At 37.4% G+C, this 25,756-nt stretch overlaps 1 protein-coding gene and 2 non-coding genes across 3 annotated transcripts; all 3 read left to right on the top strand.

The window, feature by feature from the left end:
* Positions 1 to 726: 726 nt before the first annotated feature.
* On the top strand, positions 727 to 24,330 carry sf3b3 (splicing factor 3b, subunit 3). Its single transcript, XM_067390303.1, has 27 exons — positions 727 to 861; positions 1,455 to 1,573; positions 1,909 to 2,064; positions 2,148 to 2,318; positions 2,423 to 2,595; positions 3,409 to 3,550; positions 4,597 to 4,709; positions 4,995 to 5,132; positions 5,715 to 5,818; positions 6,086 to 6,251; positions 6,598 to 6,693; positions 6,892 to 6,964; positions 10,270 to 10,421; positions 10,589 to 10,744; positions 10,829 to 10,984; positions 11,106 to 11,249; positions 12,189 to 12,311; positions 12,397 to 12,551; positions 13,245 to 13,419; positions 14,335 to 14,540; positions 14,727 to 14,883; positions 15,214 to 15,339; positions 15,712 to 15,924; positions 16,185 to 16,283; positions 21,804 to 21,947; positions 22,575 to 22,679; positions 23,412 to 24,330. The coding sequence occupies exons 2-27, from the start codon at positions 1,504 to 1,506 to the stop codon at positions 23,550 to 23,552; spliced, it is 3,654 nt and encodes a 1,217-aa protein (XP_067246404.1). The 5' UTR covers positions 727 to 861; positions 1,455 to 1,503; the 3' UTR covers positions 23,553 to 24,330.
* On the top strand, positions 3,066 to 3,143 carry LOC137023574 (small nucleolar RNA SNORD111). Its single transcript, XR_010895568.1, has one exon. It is a non-coding gene; the product is annotated as a small nucleolar RNA SNORD111 (small nucleolar RNA).
* On the top strand, positions 4,425 to 4,502 carry LOC137023573 (small nucleolar RNA SNORD111). Its single transcript, XR_010895567.1, has one exon. It is a non-coding gene; the product is annotated as a small nucleolar RNA SNORD111 (small nucleolar RNA).
* Positions 24,331 to 25,756: the final 1,426 nt, after the last annotated feature.

Genomic DNA, 25,756 nt, shown 5'->3' with positions numbered 1-25,756 from the left:
TGATAAACTGTAAAAAAAAAAAATACTTTATTTTTATTTGTATTGTAGTATACCCTATTAGTTGTAGAAAACTTACAGTACTGGGTAAAGTAATTTGTTTATATAACTAAAGTTGTTATATTACCACAGCAACTATAGAATTACCACAACAAATTAATTCAAGTACTTTACTATAGTATGGATCAAAAACACTATAGTATTTTTTCATCTGGGATGGGACCTGCTCCAGACAGTCTAACAGACTAGCAACTGTTACCTCGGCGAAAATATGGTTACCGTGGTAAATCCATGTTACATTTAAAAATCCGTGGACGCAAGCATTTATAGGATTTATAATAGGATAGATAAATAATTATTTAATTCTTTCGTATTTATCGTATTTATTTAATGTATTTTATTTATATATAATATATATTCGTATAAACAAATCATTTACATCGAGTCAACAGACTGTAGCAACGGTATGCTTGCGTCCACGGACCAAATCTCCAAATCATGTTTTTACCAAATCTCTTTTTGAGGTCGATCTTAATCTTAAAATAAATACGAAAGAATTAAATAACCTTATATATATATAATTATATATATATATATATATATATATATATATATATATATATATATATATATATATATATATATATATATATATATATATATATATATTAGTTTTTATTATAACATGTTTCTACCAAATCGATCTTTACTCTCAGGCATGTATTCGGACAACACTTGAATGCGCCACAGAACTAGGAGGCCCTCTGTCGTTCCACCGCCGTTTGAAATAACGAGCGACCAGGCCAATGAAGAAAATAAGTTTCACATCTGATTGAAATCTACAACATCCTGGTTGCTATTTCGGTAAATATTTTTCATACAATTCCCGAATAACCCGTATTGCTTAATCATACTTAAATCTGTGTTCATAAATTATAGTTACAACCTTTATTTTCACAATAAAGTTCGTTAGCCGAATGGCTAATGCTGAATGGACTGACTACCGCTTACAATTTCAAGTGCCTTAAGCAGTAGATATTTATGTGTTACATAAAGTACGGTTACAAGAACATTTATTTAACGAATTGTTTTTTTAAATGCATGTTGTAACTCGACGGACGATCTAAAGTGAAACTTTGAACTTTCACAATGCAGTTTTCGTTGTCTTACATAAATGTGGCATGACTTGGTTCTAATAATATAAATTGGAAATGTTTACCCTAAATTCTGTTTGTAATGCCGTAATATTTATTTTCCGCACACCAACATAGTTCTAGTAAACAAAAGACCATAACTGGAAAGTGTTTGTAGTTATACAGTGCTAAACAACCTTTCTGTGTGTTTAGATGGAATAAACACCTTTTTTTGCCTTGTAACCACAGTCATTTTGCGGCCCTCGCCTTTAATTTCGTTGTTTACTTTGGTACTTATACAATCTCTTTGGGATTTGCTTGCAGGTGCTGGTTTAGCTCTTTGTCCTGAGCCTCAGGTCCAGTGACAGCAGCCATGTTTCTGTACAACCTGACTCTGCAGCGAGCAACTGGCATCTCCCATGCCATCCATGGCAACTTTTCAGGTATATCACAGAACAACAACACTGAGTCAAGAGTAGTGCGCTTCACTTACATTTTGTTGGAGAAATTATTGTTGTATCAAATTTGACACTGAAGTACTGTTTTCTTCTCTATTGTGAAGTAAATGTGTGTAAAACGACTTCTCAAACAAGAAAAATGTCATTGGAAGTTATTTTGATTAAACATTATAATGGCACATGAACTTTTAAATAATTTATCTACTTGGAAAAATCCTTTTATAATAAATTCTGCAATAAACAAACAAGATTTGCCATTTTGTCTCATGGTGACTTTAAGCATGAAGTTTAAATTCTAAGTGGTGTTTCTCTTTCACTAGGAACTAAGCAGCAGGAGATTGTTGTTTCCCGTGGGAAAATCCTGGAACTGCTGCGTCCTGATGCCAACACAGGGAAGGTCCACACACTGCTTACTATGGAGGTGTTTGGTGTCATCCGATCCCTCATGGCCTTCAGGTTGACAGGTGGAACTAAAGGTGAGCAACTTGATTCTAATAGTTGTTTTGCAAAGTTTGTATGTACAGATTTGAATTTTTATTTTTTCATCCTGTAATTTTAGACTATGTGGTGGTGGGGAGTGACTCTGGACGTATTGTGATCCTGGAGTACCATCCCTCCAAGAACATGTTTGAAAAGATACACCAGGAGACATTTGGCAAGAGTGGCTGCAGACGTATTGTACCAGGGCAGTTCCTCGCTGTGGACCCAAAGGGCAGAGCTGTTATGATAGGTAAAAAACAGGCTCTGTGTAGTGAAAAGCAATTGCAGTCAAGCAGGATTTTCATATGTAACCCATTTTCTATTTTTAACGATCCATGATTTTTATATTCCTAGGTGCCATTGAAAAGCAGAAGTTGGTATACATCCTGAACAGAGATGCAGCTGCCCGCCTTACCATCTCGTCCCCTCTAGAGGCGCATAAGGCTAATACACTCGTCTACCATGTGGTTGGTGTGGATGTGGGCTTTGAGAACCCCATGTTTGCCTGCCTGGAAATGGACTATGAGGTCAGAGTCATTCTTGTGAGATGATCAAGTGCATGGGATCTCCATTCTGGCCCTCGATCCACTTTCCTGCACGGTTTAGCTCCAGCCTTGACCAATTCGCCTGCCTGCTTCACTCTAGTAATTATAAAAACATTGATTAGCTTGTTCAGGTGATTTTGATTAGGGTTGGAGATGAAATCTGCATCACATTGGACCTTGAGGGCCAGAGTTGAGAACCCTTATGCATCGGCTGGAGCTTGAGCAGTTCTCCCATAGGGGCTGCAGGATGACTTTAAAAGTAGTTCAAATAATAAATTAATACTAATATATTGAAATAATTTGAATTTGATTTAAATTAAAATGTTTAAACGTGTTAAAACAAGATGAAAACTGAAGAACATACAGTTCAAACTCACAAATAATCACAAAATTAATTTTGGTTAACTTAATATATCAATATATATACTCAAGGTTGAGGTCTATTTGCATGTTTGTCAGAAATGATGAATATCTTCATGTCTCTTCTCTGACTGTTTGGTGAAGAGAATGTTTTGATATCTGATCTTCATGGACTTTGCAAAGAAAGTTTTGCTTTCAGAAGAGAGAATTTTTTATTTTTATTTTTTTTAGCTGCCCTGTCATAATAACTGCAGACATAACTTTATAATAGTCTATATTGAGGTCAAATATTGTGTTGGACAATGGGGGGCCTTTGAGTCAAAAAGGTTGAAGTGAATTTGCATGTTTGTGCTACTTAATTTGATCTTAGTTTTTCATGGTTTTACAGATACCATCAGCTGGGTGACTAACCCATAGTGTTAATTGATTTTGCAGGAGGCAGATAATGATCCCACCGGAGAAGCTGCAGCAAACACCCAGCAGACTCTGACCTTCTATGAGTTGGACTTGGGCCTCAACCATGTGGTGCGCAAGTATAGCGAGGCACTGGAGGAACATGGCAACTTCCTCATCACAGGTTTTGACCTTACATAATGTCAAGATAGATTTACTAGATAGGGATTCACAAGATTTGTTGCAATACTTTCAGCAGAACACTTTTATCTAACACTTGTTTCACCTGTTTGAAGTGTTATTCTTGTGATTCACTATTGCATAATGCACTTCTTAAAAGTTTCAGGCCTAATTTTTTTAAGTAATTACTTTTATTCAACAAAGATGCATTCTTATATAATATATTACAATATAACATATAATAAATAAATAAATATACACACACACACACACACACATTATATATATATCATCTGAAAGCTGAATAAATAAGCATAAATTAGCTTTCCATTGATGTGTGATTAGTTAGGATTGGACAATACTGTTTGAATATCTAGAATCTGAGGGTGCCAAAAAAATTGAGAAAATCGCCTTTAAAGTCATCCAAATGAAGTCCTTAGCAATGCATATCCACTAACAAAAATAAATTTTTGATATAGGATGTATTTTATACTTTTTGTTGGAAATTTACAAATTATCTTCTTGGAACATTATCTTGACTTAATATCCTAATGATTTTTGGTATAAAAGAAAAATTGATAATTTTGACCCATACAATGTATTGTTGGCTATTACTACAAATATACCTGTGTGACTTATGACTGTTTTTGTGGTCCTGGGTCACATATGTTCTTTTAAACTTTCTATTTATAAAAGAATCCTGAAAAACATGTTTCCACAAAAATATTAAGCAGTACAATGAATGAAGTTACTTAAAAGTGTAATATTTCACAATGTTAGTGTTTTTACTGTATTTTTGATCAGTTTAAGAGATTTCTTTCAAAAACATTTAAAAATCTTAGGGATCCCAAGCTTTTGAACGGTGTTGTAGATTAAAAGTGTCAGAAATGATGAATATCTTCATGTCTCTTCTCTGACTGTTTGGTGAAGAGAATGTTTTGATATCTGATCTTCATGGACTTTGCAAAGAAAGTTTTGCTTTCAGAAGAGAAACTCTAGCTAAAGTCTGAGTTTTTGTGTTAATCTGACCTTTTCCTCTGTTTTTCATAGTTCCTGGAGGTTCGGATGGACCCAGTGGTGTCCTCATTTGCTCTGAGAATTATATCACCTACAAAAACTTTGGCGACCAACCGGACATCCGTTGCCCAATCCCACGCAGGAGGGTGAGTTTGTGTTGTCTTCCCCTTTGCATCACTCCGTTTGAGCACAATACACTGAACATAAACTTGAGGTGTCTAAACAGCAGCTTGTACTGCCATTAGTATTGAAATGATGAGCTTTTCATGTCTCTTCTCTGACATTTAACTGGAGACACATAAAGACCTCTGATCATGATATTCATTTTGGACCTCCATATGGTTGTTTAGTTCTGTCATTGTTTACAGAATAGATTAAACACAGATGTGAGATGTGACTACAGTGCCTTTCTCTTTCTTTGCATCTTTTAGAATGATCTGGATGATCCTGAGAGAGGCATGATCTTTGTCTGCTCTGCCACCCACAAGACCAAATCCATGTTTTTCTTTCTAGCCCAGACAGAACAGGGCGACATCTTTAAAGTTACACTGGAAACTGATGAGGAGATGGTGAGCATACAGAACAAAAGACCCTGACTGTGTCACCTCTTTCTTTATTTCATAGACACAGAGGTTTTTCAAGCAAGTGAAACTGTAATTGCACTCAAATACCTGTGTTCCATTCAAAATGGAAAGTTGGAATTTCTAACTTCCTACTTTGAAAAGTGCAATAAAATGCCACTTGAAGGTGGACTTGGAAACTTTTGACCCAGGCTTTGAAGAAATATGGGTATATGACATCCAAACACAGTTGATGCTAAACATTTACTTTTAAGTAAATAGTATTCATTGAACAAAGTTCCTTCTTATACATTCTTAAAACCATTTTTGCAATTGTTTGCACTGCAGATAAGCGTGTGTAAACCACGTAAAAAAAAAAAAAACTGCTTAATTGCACACCTTCAAAACAAATCCCATATCTGACTTTGAATCAAATGCAGCATAGCAGATTTAGTAATACTATAATATAACGTTAAGTGTTTCCAATGAACTGGAGGGAGATCTGGTCTCAAAATACACACGAGAGGTGTTGAAAAGCTGGAAAGTGATATGTTATGTGTTTGGATTACATATTTTCTGTTCATATTTTAGGTGACGGAGATCAGGATGAAGTATTTTGATACCATCCCAGTGGCCACAGCCATGTGTGTTTTGAAGACTGGCTTCTTATTTGTTTCTTCAGAGTTTGGAAACCAGTAAGTTACTTCTATCTTACACATTTTGTCGTTCACCTAATAACTGAATACTTCTAATTTGGTGGTATTTTCACCAAGCTTCCTTGCAATAACTAGCTTACAGATAAAAAGAGGGTGGAATGTGAATCTGATAAAAAGAGGGTGGAATGTGGGAGCAGTAGTTTCAGTTACACAAAACCTATGTTTAACCTGAAGCTTTTCATTAATCTGCACTGTTGGGCACATTATTCTTTGCAAGTCTGAATCTAAAATGTTTTGTTTTGTTAGCTACCTGTATCAGATTGCCCACTTGGGTGATGATGACGACGAACCTGAGTTTTCTTCTGCCATGCCTCTGGAGGAGGGAGACACATTCTTTTTCCAACCTCGTCCCCTTAAGAACCTTGTGCTGGTGGACGAGCAAGAAAATCTTTCCCCCATCATGTCCTGCCAGGTGTGTGAATGTGTATTTTGCATAGAAGTGTAATAAATGTGAAATCTGATGTTCATACTCAAGCTGGGAGTTACTGATGGGAAGTGGCATTACAAGTTGGCATGAGAACATATGTTTGGGAATGAATGAGTGCTTGGATGACTGTGCAGATTTGAACTGCTTTTTTTTTCTTCTAGTTAACAAATTGCAAAGTGTTTAGTCACACATCAGTATGGGTAATTGAGAATGGAAATGCTTCAGACTTTTTTTCCCTCTTGCGTTTTCTGATGTAATGATGGAAACTGATGTCACTATAAGAAGTGTTAAACCTACAGAATTTCTTTTTTATTTTTAAATTATACTGTAGATTGCTGATTTGGCTAATGAAGACACCCCACAGCTGTATGTGGCCTGTGGCAGAGGACCCCGATCTACACTGAGAGTTTTGAGACATGGACTGGAGGTTTGTGATGCTAGGTGTCACATTTCTGTGGCAGCTTTCACAACATAGTTGCAAAATGGAAATTTGACACCCACTGTATTAAAGAGAACCTACGCAAAACCTATGCGGTTTTACACTTCCGATTCTAGGTTTTTCCAGAGACTATTAATGTTTCAATGTGTTAAAGTGCATGCAATTTTTTTTCTTCTTTTTTTTCAGGTGTCAGAAATGGCTGTTTCTGAACTGCCTGGTAACCCCAATGCTGTGTGGACTGTCAGGAGACATGTAGAAGGTAAAAGATCTGCTCACGTTGAGCATGTGATTGGTCATGAACTATGTAAAATAGTTTGAAATGATTTTCTGCAAACGTTTCTTTGTTTAAAAAAAAAAAAAGAAGAAAAAAAGGTGGTGGTTTAGACATGGTGCTATTAAAGTCACTTCCGTGAAAGGAAGGAAATGTAGTAATGCATTTAAACTTTTTACCAACAAGTGTCTACAACAAGAAATGTAATTGTACCATATTGGCTTCCCAGAGTCCTGCAGGACCACATAATAATTTCTCGGTGCTCAGTTATTTTTGTAAGATTAAAGGGCTTACATGCATAGACGAGTACATTCTAGGTTCTCTAGGGTTGGGTACAGAGCAGACATGTTCACAAGTCCCTGCGATCAAATCAAGTCTCAAGTCTTTGAGGTCCAAGTCAAGTCTCAATCTTTAGGGGCCCAAGTGAATTCTCAAGTCAAGTCTTTGTTCTGTTTTTATCAATATCTTTTTTTTCAGGTAGCTATTGTAATTGTGTTTAAAAATAAAAGCGGATTACTTTTACTTTAAAATTGCTTAATAAAGCACACAAAATACTACTTAAATCACTACTATTACTTTCTAACTTTATACCATTTAGAACCACCGCAAGGAAAAAAGTCTTGTGTATTGAGCTATACGAGTTGCCGTAGTTTGCTGTAGATCTCAAGCAATGCTTTAAAATGTAGTCTTCCAGTGAGCGCCCGTGGTAACAAAACCTACGTATAAACAAGTGTTATAGTAAACAATGCAATGAACAACATTTCTATCTGTGTCTCGTTTGTGATGAGGCAATATAATGACGCACTGCAACTTGGCAAACTGATCTGTGGAAATCAGTTGGACAGACAGGGTCATAAAATGCATATGAAAGTGTTCGCCCAATCCAGATACAAATTAACTTGGTAAATCTGGATATTATATGCATTATCAAATACTTGAGTAAAAAAAAAAAAAAAGTTCTTCAAACAAAGTTTATTGCAAGCTTGACTATATTGTTATTTGTTGCTAATCTATTTAACAGAAATTTTCTAATGGATGATGAATTTGCGTGCCTTCAGATGCATCACGCTCAATCGCTTGGTGTTTAAAGATGATTTGTGATATTCTCTGCTGCAGCACATATTTGGGAATGAATGAATATAGTAAAATGTGGTGTTTCGTGCTGTCATGTGGGGTAGTAAACAGAGAATGTAATCAGGAATGCCATGCCAAAAGACTGTCTCTGTCTTCAAGTCCAAATCAAGTATCGAGTTAGTTGTTCAAGAGTCCAAGTCAAGTCGCAAGTCATTTATTTTTGTGACTTAAGTGCGACTCTAGTTTCCATCTCTGGTACAGTGCTCTGTTTAAAACTTTTTTTTTTTTAATCTTTATTTTTAAAACTTGTTACTACAGTAGAGTCGAGTTTTAAAAAGGAAAAATATAGAAACTCTTTGGTCTTTTTTTTTTTTTTTTTTTTTTTCCAAGATGCTATTGGTCTCATCAGATTCAGTGAACTATGCTAAGCTATGCTAAAAGTGGTACCGCCAGACCCGGAGATCGGCTCAATGGATTTGAAAACGGTAACTCGACTGTTTAACTCTAGGGAAGTTGGAAAATGAGCCTATTTTCAAAAAAAGTGGAGTGTTCCTTTTAGGGCATCGACTGAATTACGTCTTTACTACAGAGTACTGATTCACATTAAATTAAAAAAAGCACGTGAGAGTAAGGTACATTAGAGAGAGACTATACGACGTCACCACTGCAAATTGTTTAAACACACAGGGCAATGGCTAAACATTCTGAAGTTTGGTTACATTTCACGAAACTAGATCCAGACAACGCCATTTTCAATATGTCCATAATTTGAAACATGCTTACTCCAGTCCGTATATGTTCCGCGTTGTGAGCATTGTAAAAGGGTTGGTTCACCCAAAAATTAAAATAATGTAATTTATTATAATTATATTATAATATTATTATATTATAATTTTTGATAAAGTCCACTGACTCAGTGAGGCCTGTATTGCCACCAAGTTAATTTACACTAGTATCTTTCTGGGCACTGAAAGACATATTTTAAACAGTTTATGTGAGTACAGTGGTTCTACCTTAATATAAAGTGATGAGAATGCTTTTTGTGCGGCAAAAAAAAAACATTGACTTTTCAACAATGTCTAGTGGTGGCCAATTTCAAAACATTAAAGACATAACACTAAACTAACCCTTTTATCTCATTGAAGTGCTTCGTGCAGAAACCGCTCTCATGCATGCTCCGCATGTTACATACTAAATATTGTCACAGTCATATTTTCCATGTGTTGTTAGTCAAACTCCAGCTCTGACAGCATTGTTGGGAAAATGAAACACTTTTGTGCTGCTGTGTTGAGGAAACAGACTCATGGCGCATGTCCAAATGCAAAACTGAACAGCGCAGGTGAAGAACAGCATGAAAAATGGTCTTTCTTGACACTTTTTTTTTTTTTTTCTGCTGAAATAGATGTTTTTGTTATTAAACAGAGTAAACTCCCAAAACTGGTACTGAATTTCAGGTACCGATTAAAATGTGAACAATAACTAACCCTATCCCCTTGAAACATTAGTCAGTTTTTCAGCATGCTCTCACTTAAGAGCTTTTCACCAAGCCATATTATACTGGATCAACAACCTACAAGGACATTTGCTTGGCATGCACACCGTAAGTTGGGCTTGCAGGAACTGTCACTGTCTGCCAGATAATTCTCTGAAATCATGTGATTTTCTATTGGGTTATTTGGCTTGTGCGTGCAGGTTGAGCTCTGCAAGATTTAGATTGTGGTCTATGTACTTGAGTGTTTAAGGGGAATAGTTTCATTTTGACTAGTCTTGAGAGTTAAGCAAATAGTGCATAATGGTTTCATTTTCAAAAGGGTCTTGTTCACTGTTTGTTTATACACCATTACAAAAAGAGATTTTGGAATATTTCAAAATGTATCACCCGAATGTATTTTAGATTTTCTGTCTTGTTAAGTTGAAACATGTTATATAATAATGTAAATTTTATGGATGATATTGGCCTTTGTGTTTGCTATGTAAATAACCATGATGCTAACATGCCTAAAAACTTTAATAAACAAACAAAAAGAGATTTTAAAGAGATGGTTGACATAAATTGTAATTTGCTCACACATGAACAAATTACTTATAGGTTTGGAATGACATGACTCTTTTGTTATCTTGTAATATTGGTTTGCTTTTATGGTTGCAAATTAGCCCATATGTGGCAAAAGTTTACAAACCAAACAATTGTTTCAACATTGTGGGTTTCCTGTTCACAGATGAGTTTGATGCCTACATCATTGTGTCATTCGTTAATGCCACCCTGGTGCTTTCTATCGGAGAGACTGTGGAAGAAGTGACAGACTCTGGCTTCTTGGGCACAACACCCACCCTGTCCTGCTCATTGCTTGGGGAAGATGCACTTGTGCAAGTGAGTGATGTCTTCCTGACCTACATGCATGCACAATATACCAATGAACCTTTTCTGTTTGCTTGTTAAATAACTCTGATCTCTGTGTTCTTGCCCAACAAGTAGATTAAACAGTTGTTCCATTATTTTAACATTCAAATGGGTTTTGTTTTATTTGCTGGGTAAAGGTGTATCCCGATGGGATCCGTCACATCCGTGCGGATAAGAGAGTGAATGAATGGAAGACTCCAGGGAAGAAAACAATCGTCCGATGTGCTGTCAATCAGAGGCAGGTGGTCATTGCTTTGACCGGAGGAGAACTGGTCTACTTTGAGATGGACCCGGTATGTTGGTGGTCATTTATCTTGAATTGTCACCTGAATTTTCATCTTTTGTTTGATTGTCTTTCCATTATGATTTCTCTTTAGTCTGGACAGCTGAATGAATACACAGAAAGGAAAGAGATGTCTGCAGATGTGGTGTGCATGAGTTTGGCAAATGTACCCCCTGGTGAACAGCGCTCTCGCTTCCTGGCTGTTGGATTGGTGGACAATACTGTCCGTATCATCTCCCTGGATCCATCCGTAAGCTACTTTTTGCTTATCTATTGTCAGTTGATTTGGGCATCAAACAAGGATTCTAGTCACTGTGCCCACTTGCTATAACAATCCCTTGTGTGAAGTGTGTAATCTCTTTGTTGCACAGGACTGTCTGCAGCCATTAAGTATGCAGGCTCTTCCGGCCCAGCCAGAGTCTCTTTGTATTGTGGAGATGGGTGGAGTAGAAAAACAGGATGAACTAGGAGAAAAGGGCACCATCGGCTTCCTATACCTCAATATTGGCCTGCAGGTAAGAAACTCTCTTGCTTGCTCTGGGTTGGTAACATAAAGGTTGCAGGTCCATTCCCAGCTAGTGGCAAAATAGGAAATTGATCACTTTTCCATGCATTTTTGTGTATTTGAGCAAGGCATGCTCCCCTTTGCTTCCATTTTCTCGCTCTCAAAAAAAAAAAAAAAAAGTTGCCTAATATAGTATTTATAAGTGCAGGGCTGCTTTAACGGCGGTGACTCCTTTATTTCTGCTTTTCCATAAGCGCCACCTACTGTCAGTGACTTTGCATTTTCATTCAGCCCATCTGCTGTTTTTGTTTAGACCAATTATGTAAAACATCTATTTGAACTGTAAAGTTGTTTAAATTATTATTTTTTGTACTGTCATTTTACCATTTAGGATGTTACAGTAGAAACTGATGTTGTTTCAAAAGAATGCTGCTACCTAAATGTAGCTCTATTCCAATATCAGAATTTTCTGAAATTTCTACTGCTAATTCCAGGAAATTTAGAAAAATTCCACAAACCCATTTTCTATCCCTCTGGAGGCATATACAAGAATGCTCCAGTCATTTTGTCTGCTTATACCCCACCCCTTTCTCTCTTTCAAACGCTCATTCAGTTCTGCTTGCATCCAATCGACAACCGATGGATAGAAGTACTAAATTTCTTTTTTTTTTTTTTTTTAGTCTTATAGTAATTTGTTTTATCTTGACTTCAATAGCAGGCACACTTGAGCACAACTCTACAACCTAAAAAGGCAAATGGGGTACTCTGTTCTTGTGCCTTTTCATTGGTCACCATAAACATCACAAGATCACTTTAAGTGTGCCATTTGGATCAAAGACTTTGAAAGGAAAACAAAAGAACTGCAATGTGACTCCCTTTCCTGTTATTTGATGGCATGACTTTCCTGGACATTCCATTGCCACTTACCATAATCACCTCTCTGTTTTAGAATGGAGTGTTACTGCGTACTGTTTTGGATCCAGTGACTGGGGACCTATCTGACACTCGAACACGGTATCTCGGTTCTCGTCCCGTAAAGCTTTTCAGAGTCCGGATGCAGGCCCAAGAAGCTGTGAGTCATGTCTGCATTTTATATCCGTTGCAGTGTCGCACAGCTTGCCAATTTACTGACCATTACGTGACCTTTAACTGTGCAGGTTTTGGCCATGTCCAGTCGTTCCTGGCTGAGTTACTCATACCAGTCTCGCTTCCACCTGACCCCACTGTCATATGAAACCTTAGAGTATGCTTCAGGATTCGCTTCTGAACAGTGTCCTGAGGGGATTGTTGCCATTTCCACCAACACACTGAGGTAAAATCATGCACTCATACTGCGTATAAATAATCTGAACTTTGTAAAACTTCACAGGTTTGTGAGAATATTGTCAAGAATATTGTGGATGGTTTCATAGATGTCATTTCCTGTAGTTGGTCCTTTAATATGTGGTTTATAATTTCATAATTGACCACTGATTTGATACTCAGATATGGCTTTAGAAGTAAATGAAATGTGCTCAAATTAAACGAATGTTGGTCCTAAAATTTCTGTCCTTCTGCCATTCCTGTCTTCCATTTTGGGATAAAATATGAGCTGGACTCTGCTTGATTGTTTTGGTGAGATTAAATGTTTCCTTTTGGTCGAGGGTGGGTAGCAAATCCCAGAAGTGTGAACCTCTCTTCCATTAATGGACAGAATTACTTGTTTTGATTAGCCATGTAGTGATCCACTAAAATTGGTTAAACATTTCCCCTTTATTTTTTATTGGAGGTCTGTACTCATTGCCCTTTTTAGCTAGAGACCTCCTCTTTTATATCTAAATGTTTTTATATACATCACGCCGCCTAGGTTAACTGCCATTTTATCAGTACAAGCCTGATTCTGCCAAATTACAGCCAGGAAACAAGAGGTTTTGGCTTCCCGAATGTAATAATCTTTAACTGATGTCTAAACTTTCTTTAAATTGACTGCATGCCTGTCTTTCCTTCTCATCCCTTTCTCCCTTAGAATTTTGGCTCTTGAGAAACTGGGTGCCGTCTTCAACCAGGTGGCATTCCCACTGCAATACACGCCTCGTAAGTTTGTCATCCACCCAGAAACTAACAACCTGATCCTGATTGAGACAGACCACAATGCCTACACCGAAGCCACCAAAGCCCAGCGCAAGCAGCAGATGGCTGAGGTCAGTGAATCTGGTCTTCACAGGGCAACATTATGAAACAACGCTTTTGTTGTTTTAATGTCCTCTGGAATTTTTTTCTTATCTACATCTATCATTCCTCGTTTCTCTTCTGACTCAGACAGTGATTAGATTGGGAAAATGAGTGCATGAGACAGAATTTCATTGCTTTTTGTCGGAAGTTGTCAGTCATGTCTATTTTGTGGCTACCTCATCATAGCATATGTTTGCAAGGGTAATTCCACCTTGATGAGCCGTAAAAGTGACAAGTACTGTGAATTGTGCAAGCCTGTGGTTACTGTGTTGGTCCCTCAAAGATAAATCATATTGATGCTATCCTGCCGATGTTTGAGTCTAGTCCACAACTGTGGTGTAAAATGACTGCTTCTGAATGTATTGCTTAACATGAAGTTCTCTTGTTTATCTGCAAATTGTCTCAAAAAATTCTTATATACACTTTGTGGCCAAACGTTTGTGGACGGCCCCTTATAATTAAGGGGTTTGGTTTGGCCCTTTAATTCCAGTGAAGATGAATCGTAATGCTACTACATAGAATGAAAATGTTGTGCTTCCAAAACTGTGGCAATAGTTCATGGAGGGCACTGGTCTATTCCAGCATGACAATGCCCCATGCACAAAATGATTTAGTGGTTCTGGTATGGAAGAACTTAACTGACCTCCACAAGCCCAGACCTGAACCCCACAGAACTCCTTTGGGATGAATTTAAACTTGGTGAACTACACCAAAGCCTGAGCTCACTGATGTTCATGTCTGAATGGTAGCAAATGCCCACAGCCATTTTCCAACTTACAGTGATATGCCAATTGTTTGAAAATTGGGTACTAAAACAATTAATGGTTTACACTTATTTGTAGCCATATAATGCATGATATAAAATATTTTTTTCTGCTCTACAGGAAATGGTGGAGGCAGCGGGGGAGGATGAAAGAGAGCTGGCTGCAGAAATGGCAGCAGCTTTCTTGAATGAGAACCTGCCAGAAGCCATCTTTGGGGCACCTAAAGCAGGTTCTGGGCAGTGGGCTTCACTAGTACGCATGATCAACCCCATCCAGGGCAATACACTGGACCTGGTGCAGCTGGAGCAGAACGAGGCAGCTTTCAGGTAAGAAAGTTGAATTATGGATTAAAGAGGACATCGGACAAACAGTATTATGTGAACTTGCACATATGCACTACTCTTGCACAACTTTTTAATCAATTTTAAAAAAGAAATGAAAAAGTGACCAGCATTAAGCATGTCCCACCTATTTCTCTGATCTTATTTCCTCTTTCTGTGTATCTTTTGCAGTGTGGCTGTATGTCGCTTTTCTGGTGGAGGCGATGACTGGTACGTGTTGGTGGGCGTTGCCAGAGATATGATACTAAATCCGCGTTCCGTTGGTGGAGGATATATTTATACCTATCGCCTAGTTGGAGGTGGGGACAAGCTGGAGTTTTTGCACAAGGTGAATGGAACAGGAAATGACTTGGCATGAAACTACTGATTGGTCTCATCTGTTAGCTGGGGGCTCAGGAATGTGGAATTCCCCGCAAATCATTAAATGTGCCCTAAAATCCATTTGAAGCTTAGAAAATCACAAAATTTAACTTTATGGTGTAGGTGTTTAGTCCACGGCCCCAAAATGCATGTTTTTAATCTTTATGGTCCAGTTAAATGTTTAATGATGCTTTGATCAAGCTGCATATCAAAACCATATATTAAAAGGTACATTTCTGATCAACTTTCTCTAAAACAAGATTTGAAAATAAATTAAAACATGGGTTCTGATTGACAGACACCTGTGGAGGACGTGCCCTTGGCTATCGCTCCCTTTCAGGGGCGAGTGTTGGTTGGTGTAGGCAAACTCTTGCGCATCTATGACTTGGGAAAAAAGAAACTACTTCGCAAGTGTGAAAACAAGGTGAGTTGTTACAAAATACATGTTTTCTGAGAATTTTTTTTCCCCTTAAAGCATAAAACAGTGTGAGAGTCATGTAAATGACGCACTTTTTTGTACTTGCTGTTGATGCATAACCACATGAAAAACATTGAAACAGACGTTTAGACCACAAAATTTGACAGTCGTTATAGGGTAGAGTACTTCACTGCAGTGTTCAAGTTGAATCAGCTTGCTGACAAGTTTCTCACACACAGGCATAACCAAACAAAACTAAGTGGAGAAAAAAAAATCTTTAGAAGTTGTTGTGAATTATTTTTGTCTGTCCTTGACAAGTTTTAAAAGAGGTACAACCTGCTAAAGAGTGTTGACTGTGTCCTTTTCTTATTCTTACAGCATGTTCCTAACTTGGTGACCGGCATCCACACTATTGGCCAGCGTGTGATTGTGTCTGATGTTCAGGAGAGTCTATTCTGGGTGCGCTACAGACGCAACGAGAACCAGCTCATCATATTTGCTGACGATACATATCCTCGCTGGGTCACGACTGCCTGCCTGCTTGATTATGACACCATGGCTGCCGCGGATAAGTTTGGAAATATCTGCGTTGTGAGTGTTGTCACCAGAACTTTTAGACCAGTATCACAGATGTACCAGATACTGTTTGCCAAGTCAACATAAACATTCATTTTCAGTTTTTTAACATTAATATATTGACGTGTTGTATTTCATTAGCAGTTGCAATGGAGGGAGAAAATGCACATGTAAATTGTAATAATTAAATAAATTGAGGTGTCATCTGTATACATTTACAACAGAAGTAAACTGCATACTAATTTCATACCAATTTTTTTTTTTTTTTTTTTCAGGTCCGCCTGCCCCCCAACACCAGCGACGATGTTGACGAGGATCCCACAGGGAACAAGGCATTGTGGGACAGAGGCTTGCTTAATGGAGCATCACAAAAGGTAGAAGTTTTTGCTACCCTCATTATTACTCAATACCTCATGACCCACAGGTCCCGGAAATTGCTAGCAAGACCTTTGGCACTGAGCTGTCCTAACCGCTTGTTTCTCATTGTTTTTGTCTGTCTGGTTGGTTTTGCGGTTGCTGTTCTCCTTGCGCGCACACACAGACCTGCACCCCAAAACATTTGGCTGGAGTCCATGCCCTGCTCTGGTTCTGAAACCTCAGCAGCAAATCTTGTCCTCTCGCCAGAGATCATTATGTGCAGATTAGTAGCATGGAAATGTTTAGGTGGACACAAGGGAAAGTCCCTATTTGCACACCAATGACTTGCGTCTAGCTTTGACGGACATGCCTAAAGCATGTGTAATCAGGAGAGAGCTGGACTGGGTGGGTTGGCATAAACATATTATTGTGGTATATGTCAAGGGATGCACAATATATCATGACCATATCTGTTATCAGCTGATAGTAGTATTTTTGTTTTTTTGTTTTGTTTTTATTTGTCATGTATTAATCATATTGGCTATTTATTGGCCAATGTTGGATAGCTCTCATTTCCACCTGTTCAACATCAGAAAAAAATTTGCCGTACTCTAGTGCTAATTAGAGTGGATACTGATTGATTATGGCTGATAGACTAAGATATAACCTTTTTAAGATTGCTATCACTTTAAGAATACTTTCTGTTTAACAGCATATCTTAGTTCTATTTTGGTGTTACGGGAAAGCTGTATGTGTTCATACATTAGAATTAAATTCATTACTTTGAAAAGTTTACACAAGATTTACACTAAGTAACCAGTAACAGTTATTCATACTTAATACTTTGTTTATCAAATCCTGTTTCAGACCGCACACAGACTCTGTGACATAATACTCCAAAAATCCTTTAGTCATAGCTCTCTGGTTGGAGGCAAGCTCAATTGGATGTTTTTAAAGTTAATAGCTTAATCTAAATTTACACACCCTAATTACTATAATGCATGTTCCTGGTTTTCGAGTTTAATATGTAGAGGAAAAAAATTTCCTTGTAATCTTTAATCAAGATATACTTGCTTTCTCTTGTTCTTTGATTAGGAGTGGTTATCCATCCATCGGTCACATCCTATCGCTCTCTCTAATAACTGCATTATTCTGCTTATCAATGGCTCAAGCCTCCTTTACTAGCTTTAAAATGACGTTTTAGAATTGGCAATGGAGGCTTATTTCAGAGGCATCGATTCTTTAAAAAAAAAATAAAAAAATTAATAGGCCTATAATGCATATTAATGTACTGTTTTAATGTAAATAAGGTACTCTTATAGGCTATAATATAAAAGATAAATACTTCTGTCTGATGTTTCGATTTTTGCAAAAGACCATGCTTGAATGAGAAAGTGAAGATGGGACGTGCCAAGTGGAGAGCAATAAGCTACAGAAAAGATCTCAATGCGTTAATGCATCAGTCGCACCGACTGACTCCACCGAGACTCTGTTGTGTAACATTAGATCTGTGCATTAGGTCTGCTGCAATTATTGTTAAATGACAAAAGAGGGAATCACTCCTTGACTGAATAACTTTTGTAGCTTTAATATAATAATCAGTATAATATAATTAATACACTAAAGACTATGCAGTGACTATATTTTTACATTTGATAATCACCTGCGTGAAGTTGGCCCCCCACCCAACGCAAAACAGCGTTGCAAAATAGTCTCTATCATTTGTGTCGTAAAAAATTTCGTTTGTGCTGTTTCGGTTTTTTAGATATTAAAAGAATATTTATAGGTCATTCTGAGGTCACCCAGCCCCCCACATGCTCCAAATTCGCCCAAAATACTCCCTTTTGTTTGTGCTCCGTTTGTGCTGGTGAAATTTTCATTTGTGCTGCTTTGGTTTTTAATATATTAAAATAACTTTTATAGGTCATTCTCAGGTCACTCAGCCCCCCACATGCTCCAAATTCGCCCAAAATAGTCTCTTTTGTTTGTGCTCCATTTGTGCTGGTTTGTGCTGGTAAAAGTTTGTGTTGCTTCGGGGGTTTTTTTTGTTGTTTTTTTTTTTTTTTTTTTAGATATGCCTGTTAAAATAATAATTTATAAAATCTCAGGTCACTCAGCCCCCCACCCTACATAGGCTATGCTTCAAATTCACCCTAGATAGTCTCGTTTGTTTGTGCTGCTTCGGTTTTTAAAATATTAAAAAATGGCAATTCATTCTGAGGTCTCTCAGCCCCCCACATGCTCCAAATTCACCACAAACAGTCGCAATCGTTTGTGCCGATAAGTTTAATTTGTGCTGCCTCGCTTTATAAATATTAGACATTGATTGCATTGAATGAATGACACTGAACGGCTGTAAATGCAAATCGCATAAGAGCATATTATAGTGACTATTAGGCTATATACCAAAGCATAGACATTTAACAGAAATAGGAGCAATGGGATTTCAAATTAAGTCTGTTTGCTTTCCTCCTTTTCAGTGACAAGCGTGTGTCAGAAACGGAAAGTTGTTGCATCAAAAAAGCTGCATCAGTCCCTGTAATTCCTTCAATTAATTAGCCTACGTCAAGAAAAAAATACTTATTTAATTGTCTAACTAAACCAAATCGAAAAAACAAATAAAGGCATTCGTTTAATTTGATTTTACTTGAAAATAAACAGACAAAAAAGATTTAAGCCTATATAAGACTTTTTTTTTGTATTTTTAGTTTATGGGTTAAACAAATTAGTTTATGCTTTAAAATTCGTTTCAAATGTGTGGGTGGCCCCTAAAATACTCATTTTGGCTTTATGTGGTCTAAAACATTGAGGAAATTTTTATTTATTTGTATTTATTTTATTCTTAAAAGGCCTAAGTAAAACCTAATGATGCAACATGTTTCACTTGTTATTAAAAGCAGTTTTTTGTTTTGTTTTTTATTCTTATAAATAATAACAATTTGTGTTTCATTGTAAAAACAATGGAAAGGATTGCGCAGGTGCCTCCGCGGACGAGAAGTAGCCCTATTGTTGTGCTCTGCACTATAGAAGTAGGCTACATTGGCAAGAAATATATGAAACAACCAATTAGAAGAAAAAAAAAAAAACATATGCAAAGCAGTAGCCTACATCAGATGAACTTGCATGATGGGACATGCAAGACATAAGTTCAATGGCGTTTCAGGGCGTCACTCATGCGAAACAAATATTAACGAATAATCAAATTTTTTACCCATGAATAAAATTACAAAAAATCTAACTTTATTTTTCAGTTTTCAGTTTTTTTTACACAAAAAAAGAGGAGGAATAAGAAAGAGTTTGATTTTTAAGTAAAAAATCAGCCTACCAGGTGCACGGATGACTGATCCGGACCCCAATTAAACATCCAATATTATTTAATTATTGCTTTACAAACCAAAATGAAAAAAAAAAAAAAAAAACATAACACATACACATCTAGGAATCAATCACTCATCAGAGAGCATCTTGTCCGCGGAGGTGCCTGCGCAATCCTATCCATTGTTTTCTGATTTTTTTATTTTTTTTGGTGTTTTTATTTTAGGTGTTCAGTGTCATTCATTTCAATGCAGTCAATGTCTAATATTTATAAAGCGAGGCAGCACAAATGAAACTTTTATCGGCACAAACGATTGCGACTGTTTGTGGTGAATTTGGAGCATGTGGGGGGGCTGATTGACCTGAGAATGAATACCCAATTCTTTTAATATTTTAAAAACCGAAGCAGCACAAACGGAAATTTCACCGGCACAAACCAGCACAAACGGAACGCAAACAAATGAGACTATTTTGGGCGAATTTGGAGCATGTGGGGGGGCTGAGTGACCTGAGAATGACCTATAAAAGTTATTTTAATATTTTAAAAACCGAAGCAGCACAAACGGAGCACAAACAAATGAGACTATTTTGGGCGAATTTGGAGCATGTGGGGGGGGCTGAGTGACGTCATCACCTATAATTCAAAGTCTAATATTTTAAAATGGAAAGCAGCACAAACAAAACTTTTACCAGCACAAACGAAGCATAAACGTTTGAGACTATTTTCGGTGAATTTGGAACATATGGGGGGCTGGGTGACCTCAGAATGACCTATAAATATTCTTTTAATACCTAAAAAAACCGAGGCAGCACAAACAAATTTTTACGACACAAACCAGTACAAACGGAGCACAAACGATTGAGACTGTTTTGCAGACATTTTGCGTTGGGTGGGGGGCCAACTTCACGCAGGTTTGATAATCAAGTAAGAAATAATGCAGAAATTGAATAGTTTGTTAAATAGATATAAAATGAAAGTAAACCACTGGTAATTATTTATTGTATTTGTTCTACTGTTATTTGCGTCTTGTTCATATTTTTAATAACAGATAAAATAACGAACTATTGTGATTTATTTAAGGTGTCGTAGAATGGAAAAATGAGTTTACCTTGGCATAGTTGAATAACAAGAGTTCAGTACATGGAAATGACAAACAGTGAGTCTCAAACTCCATTGTTTCCTCCTCCTTATATAAATCTCATTTGTTTAAAAGACCTCTGAAGAACAGGCGAATCTCAACATAACACTGACTGTTACGTAACAGTCGGGATCATTAATATGTACACCCCGAATATTTGCATATGCCAGCTCATGTTCAAGGCATTAGACAAGCCAGTATTAACGTCTGGATCTGTGCACAGCTAAATCAGACTAGGTAAGCAAGCAAGAACAATAGCAAAACATGGCAGATGGAGCAATAATAACTGACATGATCCATGATATCATGATATTTTTAGTGATATTTGTAAATTGTCTTTCTAAATGTTTCGTTAGCATGTTGCTAATGTACTGTTAAATGTGGTTAAAGTTACGATCGTTTCTTACTGTATTCACGGAGACAAGAGCCGTCGCTATTTTCATTTTTAAACACTTGCAGTCTGTATAATTCATAAACACAACTTCATTCTTTATAAATCTCTCCAACAGTGTGTAATGTTAGCTTTAGCCATGGAGTACTATCAAACTCATTCAGAATCAAATGTAAACATCCAAATAAATACAGTATGCATTACGAACATTTTGTAAAGATCCATTTGAAGATTATATTAGCTGTGTGAACTTTGTAAATGCACTGTATTATAGTCGAGAGCTCGGGGGCAGGGAGCGTGCAATTTAAAGGGGCCGCAGCCTGAATCGGTGCATAGTTAATGATGCCCCAAAATAGGCAGTAAAAAAAATTAATTTAAAAAAAAATCTATGGGGTATTTTGAGCTGAAACTTCAGACACATTCAGGGGACCCCTTAGACTTATATTACATCTTGTGAAAGAATGTTCTAGGGCACCTTTAATGCAATTATTATTAATAAAAGACTTGGAGGAAAAGATGAACTGCTTCATAATCAATTTGGCCTCTGAATCGTAATCGAATCATGAGGCAAGTAAAGATGCACACCTCTAATATGATATATTGAAGTGAATTACTTGCCTGTGACACCAAACATGCTTTTCAAGGCCCATTTTAATCCGTACCTGTTGTCTTTTCTTCCCTGTCACTCACAGGCTGAGGTGATTATTAACTATCACATAGGAGAGACTGTGCTGTCCCTCCAGAAAACCACCCTCATCCCTGGAGGATCAGAGTCCCTGGTGTACACCACGCTATCAGGAGGCATTGGCATCCTGGTGCCGTTCACCTCTCATGAGGTACAGTTCCTTAAAGTGGAAATAACCAGAAATTACGTAAGAGTAGTCCTAACGTGCAATGGCCTTTCGTAAGTCTAAAACCACTGAAGCAGAAGAGGTGAAGGCCTCAGATCAGGGCTTGCATTCAGGCCATCGGAGTAGAGACTGTGACATGTATGGTGCTACTTTAGTTATCAAACACATTAAATAACTAATGGAATAAAGGTTGGCCGTATTTTAATTTTATGATTGAATAAGGTTTTTGTTAGGGCTGCACGATATATCGCATGAGATTGTCACGCGCAATTCATCAATAAAGCCGGTTCCCTGATTACCGCTAAATCGCCATCACCTGCTTTCAAATGGAGCGGCATTTAATAGACAGAGCCGTAGTTCAATGAAAAGCCACGCAATATCGCGTTCATATCGCAGATGAATCGCCTTCGATAATGAACGCGATATTGCGTGGCTTTTCAGTGATCTACGGCTCTGTCTATTAAATGCCGCTCCATTTGAAAGCAGGTGATGGAGATTTAACGGTAATCAGGGAACCGGCTTTACTGACGAAATGCGCGTGACAATCTCATGCGATATATCGTGCAGCCCTAGTTTTTGTGAAAATAAAATGTACGTCTCATCTGTCTTTAGGATCATGACTTCTTCCAGCACTTGGAGATGCACATGCGTTCTGAGTTTCCTCCACTGTGTGGTCGTGATCACCTCAGCTTCCGCTCATACTATTTCCCAGTGAAGGTAAGGACCAACATACAGTTAATATATTTCACAGCTTTAGTATTAACCAGGGATGGCTCGATACCCCTTTTTATCTCCGAAACAGATGCCGATACTGTGACCATAAGTATATGCAGGTACCTATATGGCATTGGTATTTGCAGATACTTAAAGGGACCTACTTTTTTACATTTTCAACTTTTGTGTAATGTAGCTGTTTGATCATGAAAAGAGTCTGTACTGTTTCTAAACTCTAAAACGCGTCTTGATTGTAGTCTGGAGTTATCCTACGGGAATGTACACAATGTACCCGTTTAAATAATTCCCGCCCAAGGCATACACAAAATAAGGTGGGCGAGGCCTGGTTGAGAGTAGACAGTACCACAGCATTGAGAATCACCAAAAAACTCCAGAAAAATACAGTCCTTTTTAAACAACCATAGACGTTTATGTTCGGACTATGCATAATAATGGTAAGATTGTAACATTGTAGAGAATTGTTCTTCTGAGAATTGGATTAGTCCTGTCTGACCATTTCCTAATCCAACAAAGATGGTTTGTATCAGACCAATACCGAGTATTGGATCGGCTGTATTAAAAGGAGTTTTTAATTCATTCTTAACTATCCACTTACACTTAAATGTAGTATCTTAAAAGAAATAGTAACCAATATACCATTATTTTACAAAGACTCAGACTATTTAGGTCACTTATTAGTCATTTTTCTCATTGACTTTGCTTGTATGTTTCTAGAATGTGATTGATGGAGACCTGTGTGAGCAGTTTAACTCCATGGACCCCCATAAGCAGAAGAGTGTCTCTGAAGAATTGGACCGCACACCTCCAGAGGTGTCGAAGAAACTGGAAGACATCAGAACACGCTATGCCTTCTAGTGTCTTTACATCTGGCAGAAGCACCATGAGAAAATCAATATTTTCTCCAGACTTCCCATGGCTGTGGTCTCAACTTTTCTACCACAAGTATAGCAACATTTTGTTGACAGCTGAAGGAAGTTTCCCCTTTAATCGGGGCCAGCTGGGAGCCGTCACAGTCCCAGTGGTCATTGACCTTGTCCTGCGTGAAATGACTGTTGGTACTGTACTCAGTACAAAGCATCTCAGTTTTTAGTTCTTGCGGAGTGGTTGCAAATAAAAAATATTTTTGGAGTAATGTTTTCATGCATAAGGCTACATCAGCCTGTATACAATTGTGGCTTTTATTTGTAAAGACTTAAAGTCTATTACTAATTTTGCAGCTACCACAATGCAAATTAAGTCAAGCTAAATCCACATTTTATTGTATGAATCAGTCTGCATAAAACATTCTATCATTCACTTTTTGAGTATTTAAATTGTCTCTTTTGAAGGTTAAAAATCTGTTCCCACTCTTGTAAAAACGTTGTAAAATAGCTTTAGTTTTTGTCACTGTGGAAGCAGCAAATCTGTTGTGGTTAATTTTTTTTTTTTTTTTTTAAGAGCCATAATCATCCAAACCTAAAAGAAAAAGTGCTGTTTGTCATGAAGTGTGAAAGAATTTGTAAATAAACCTTTTTTACTTATGTGTTTACGTGTCACAAGACTTGTCGTTAACTGAGCTCACAGGCAAAGCAGGTTTTCACTGTTTTCCTAACCTTTTTTTTTCCTCTTTTGAGTAGAAGTCCCATAAAGCTTTTGTATCTCTTCTCGTGACGATGAGTCATTTTGTGTTTGCCTTAAATTCAGTCATCGGTCATTAAAAAAAAAAAACATCCAGTCTTGAGTTTCACATAAATGTGAGTCAGGCTTCATCTCCTTAAATTCACTGAATATTAAACAGTCATTAATCTTTTGGATACATTTTTCATAGATTGCTCTAATTACACATGACCTGACATCATACTAAAAGTTTTATTGATCTGAAGCAAAATGGCATATTGAGATGACTGACCAACACTGCCATTGCATCGCACCATTCTCTTGATAACACTTTAGCTCAATGTTTCACTTTGTTGATTAATGCTATGAGCTGAAGTTACAGCTTTAACTATTACCAAATATGTTGATTGTTCAAGTCCACAATGATGCAAGATCTGCACTGTCATGTTCAGACATGGTGCACATCACTTTTTTTGCAACAAGGATTCCATTCCATGAGTAAGACTTTTGTGTCATTTTCTTATTTTAATTACTTTGGTCAGTGGAACGGTAACAGACTGTGATGAGTTTATCAAAGTGAGTCACATCCTGATCACACTAAAACCCACAAAATTAATGAACTGCGCATCCAGGTTCTACCACGCTCCACCTACAGTATGGTTATCACTTTGATTGCACCCTTAATCAAGAAGAATTCAGTTTTTTTTCTTGAGAATTACAAAAATGTGCTGTTCTGTGGAATGAAGTTACAGAAATGCACAATATGAGGATGGCCACTGTGTTTTCAAGTGTGCCTAACACTTGAGTTTAAGGCTGTGAGGTTGTTCCAGTCCAGTGTGTATAGCCGAATGTTTTATTGTCTCTCAGATGTAACATTGTACTATAGCAGTAACCTCAAATTGCTTGTGACTGTGCCAACAGAAGGATGTGATAGTTGTTACTATTGGTTCCTCGTCACCAAATTCAGGCAGGATGGTTGAACATCTCTCAAAAGTGTTGTGAATCCACCTCAAGAATGTGGCGGGACTAGGAATATTCTCTTAGGGTCTGAGAGGATGGGGCCCACACAGGAAAACAGTCCTGGGCTGTGTGACGGCACTGGTAAAGAGTAAAAAAAAAAAGTCATTTTAGGTCATAAAAGTTGAGATATTGTGGAGGGTGTTTATAAGTTGATGCTGTTTAGAGGCTAATTTAGAAGTTTTCTTTCATTCTTTTTCCTTTGGGGGGTTTCCATATTGATGTGATGTAATCTGGGCTGACAGATGGTGTTTTGACTATTTGGGTTGGGCGTGGGACTCGGAATATCCCTCACGTTGGGTCTTGAGTGGCTTGGGCCTTTGTTAGGACAGTAAAGATAGCTGCATTGACAAGTGGTTATACCCCGAAAGAAAGATTATAGGTACTACAAAACAAGGGGGCCATTGTGGCATTTGACAAAGCAATCCTACGACAAAGCAAGTGTG

This window comes from Chanodichthys erythropterus, chromosome 7 (assembly GCF_024489055.1).
Source record: "Chanodichthys erythropterus isolate Z2021 chromosome 7, ASM2448905v1, whole genome shotgun sequence".
Lineage (NCBI taxonomy): Eukaryota > Metazoa > Chordata > Actinopteri > Cypriniformes > Xenocyprididae > Chanodichthys > Chanodichthys erythropterus.
The sequence above is the reverse complement of the archived record's forward strand: the minus strand, read 5'-3'. Positions and strand labels throughout refer to the sequence as shown.

Coding starts and splice junctions, on each gene's coding strand:
- sf3b3 (XM_067390303.1), top strand. CDS start 1,504: ATGTTTCTGTACAACCTGACTCTGCAGCGAGCAACTGGCATCTCCCAT. Junction 10,985..11,105: donor TCATCTCCCTGGATCCATCC/GTAAGCTACTTT, acceptor TTTGTTGCACAG/GACTGTCTGCAGCCATTAAG. Junction 22,680..23,411: donor CATACTATTTCCCAGTGAAG/GTAAGGACCAAC, acceptor GTATGTTTCTAG/AATGTGATTGATGGAGACCT.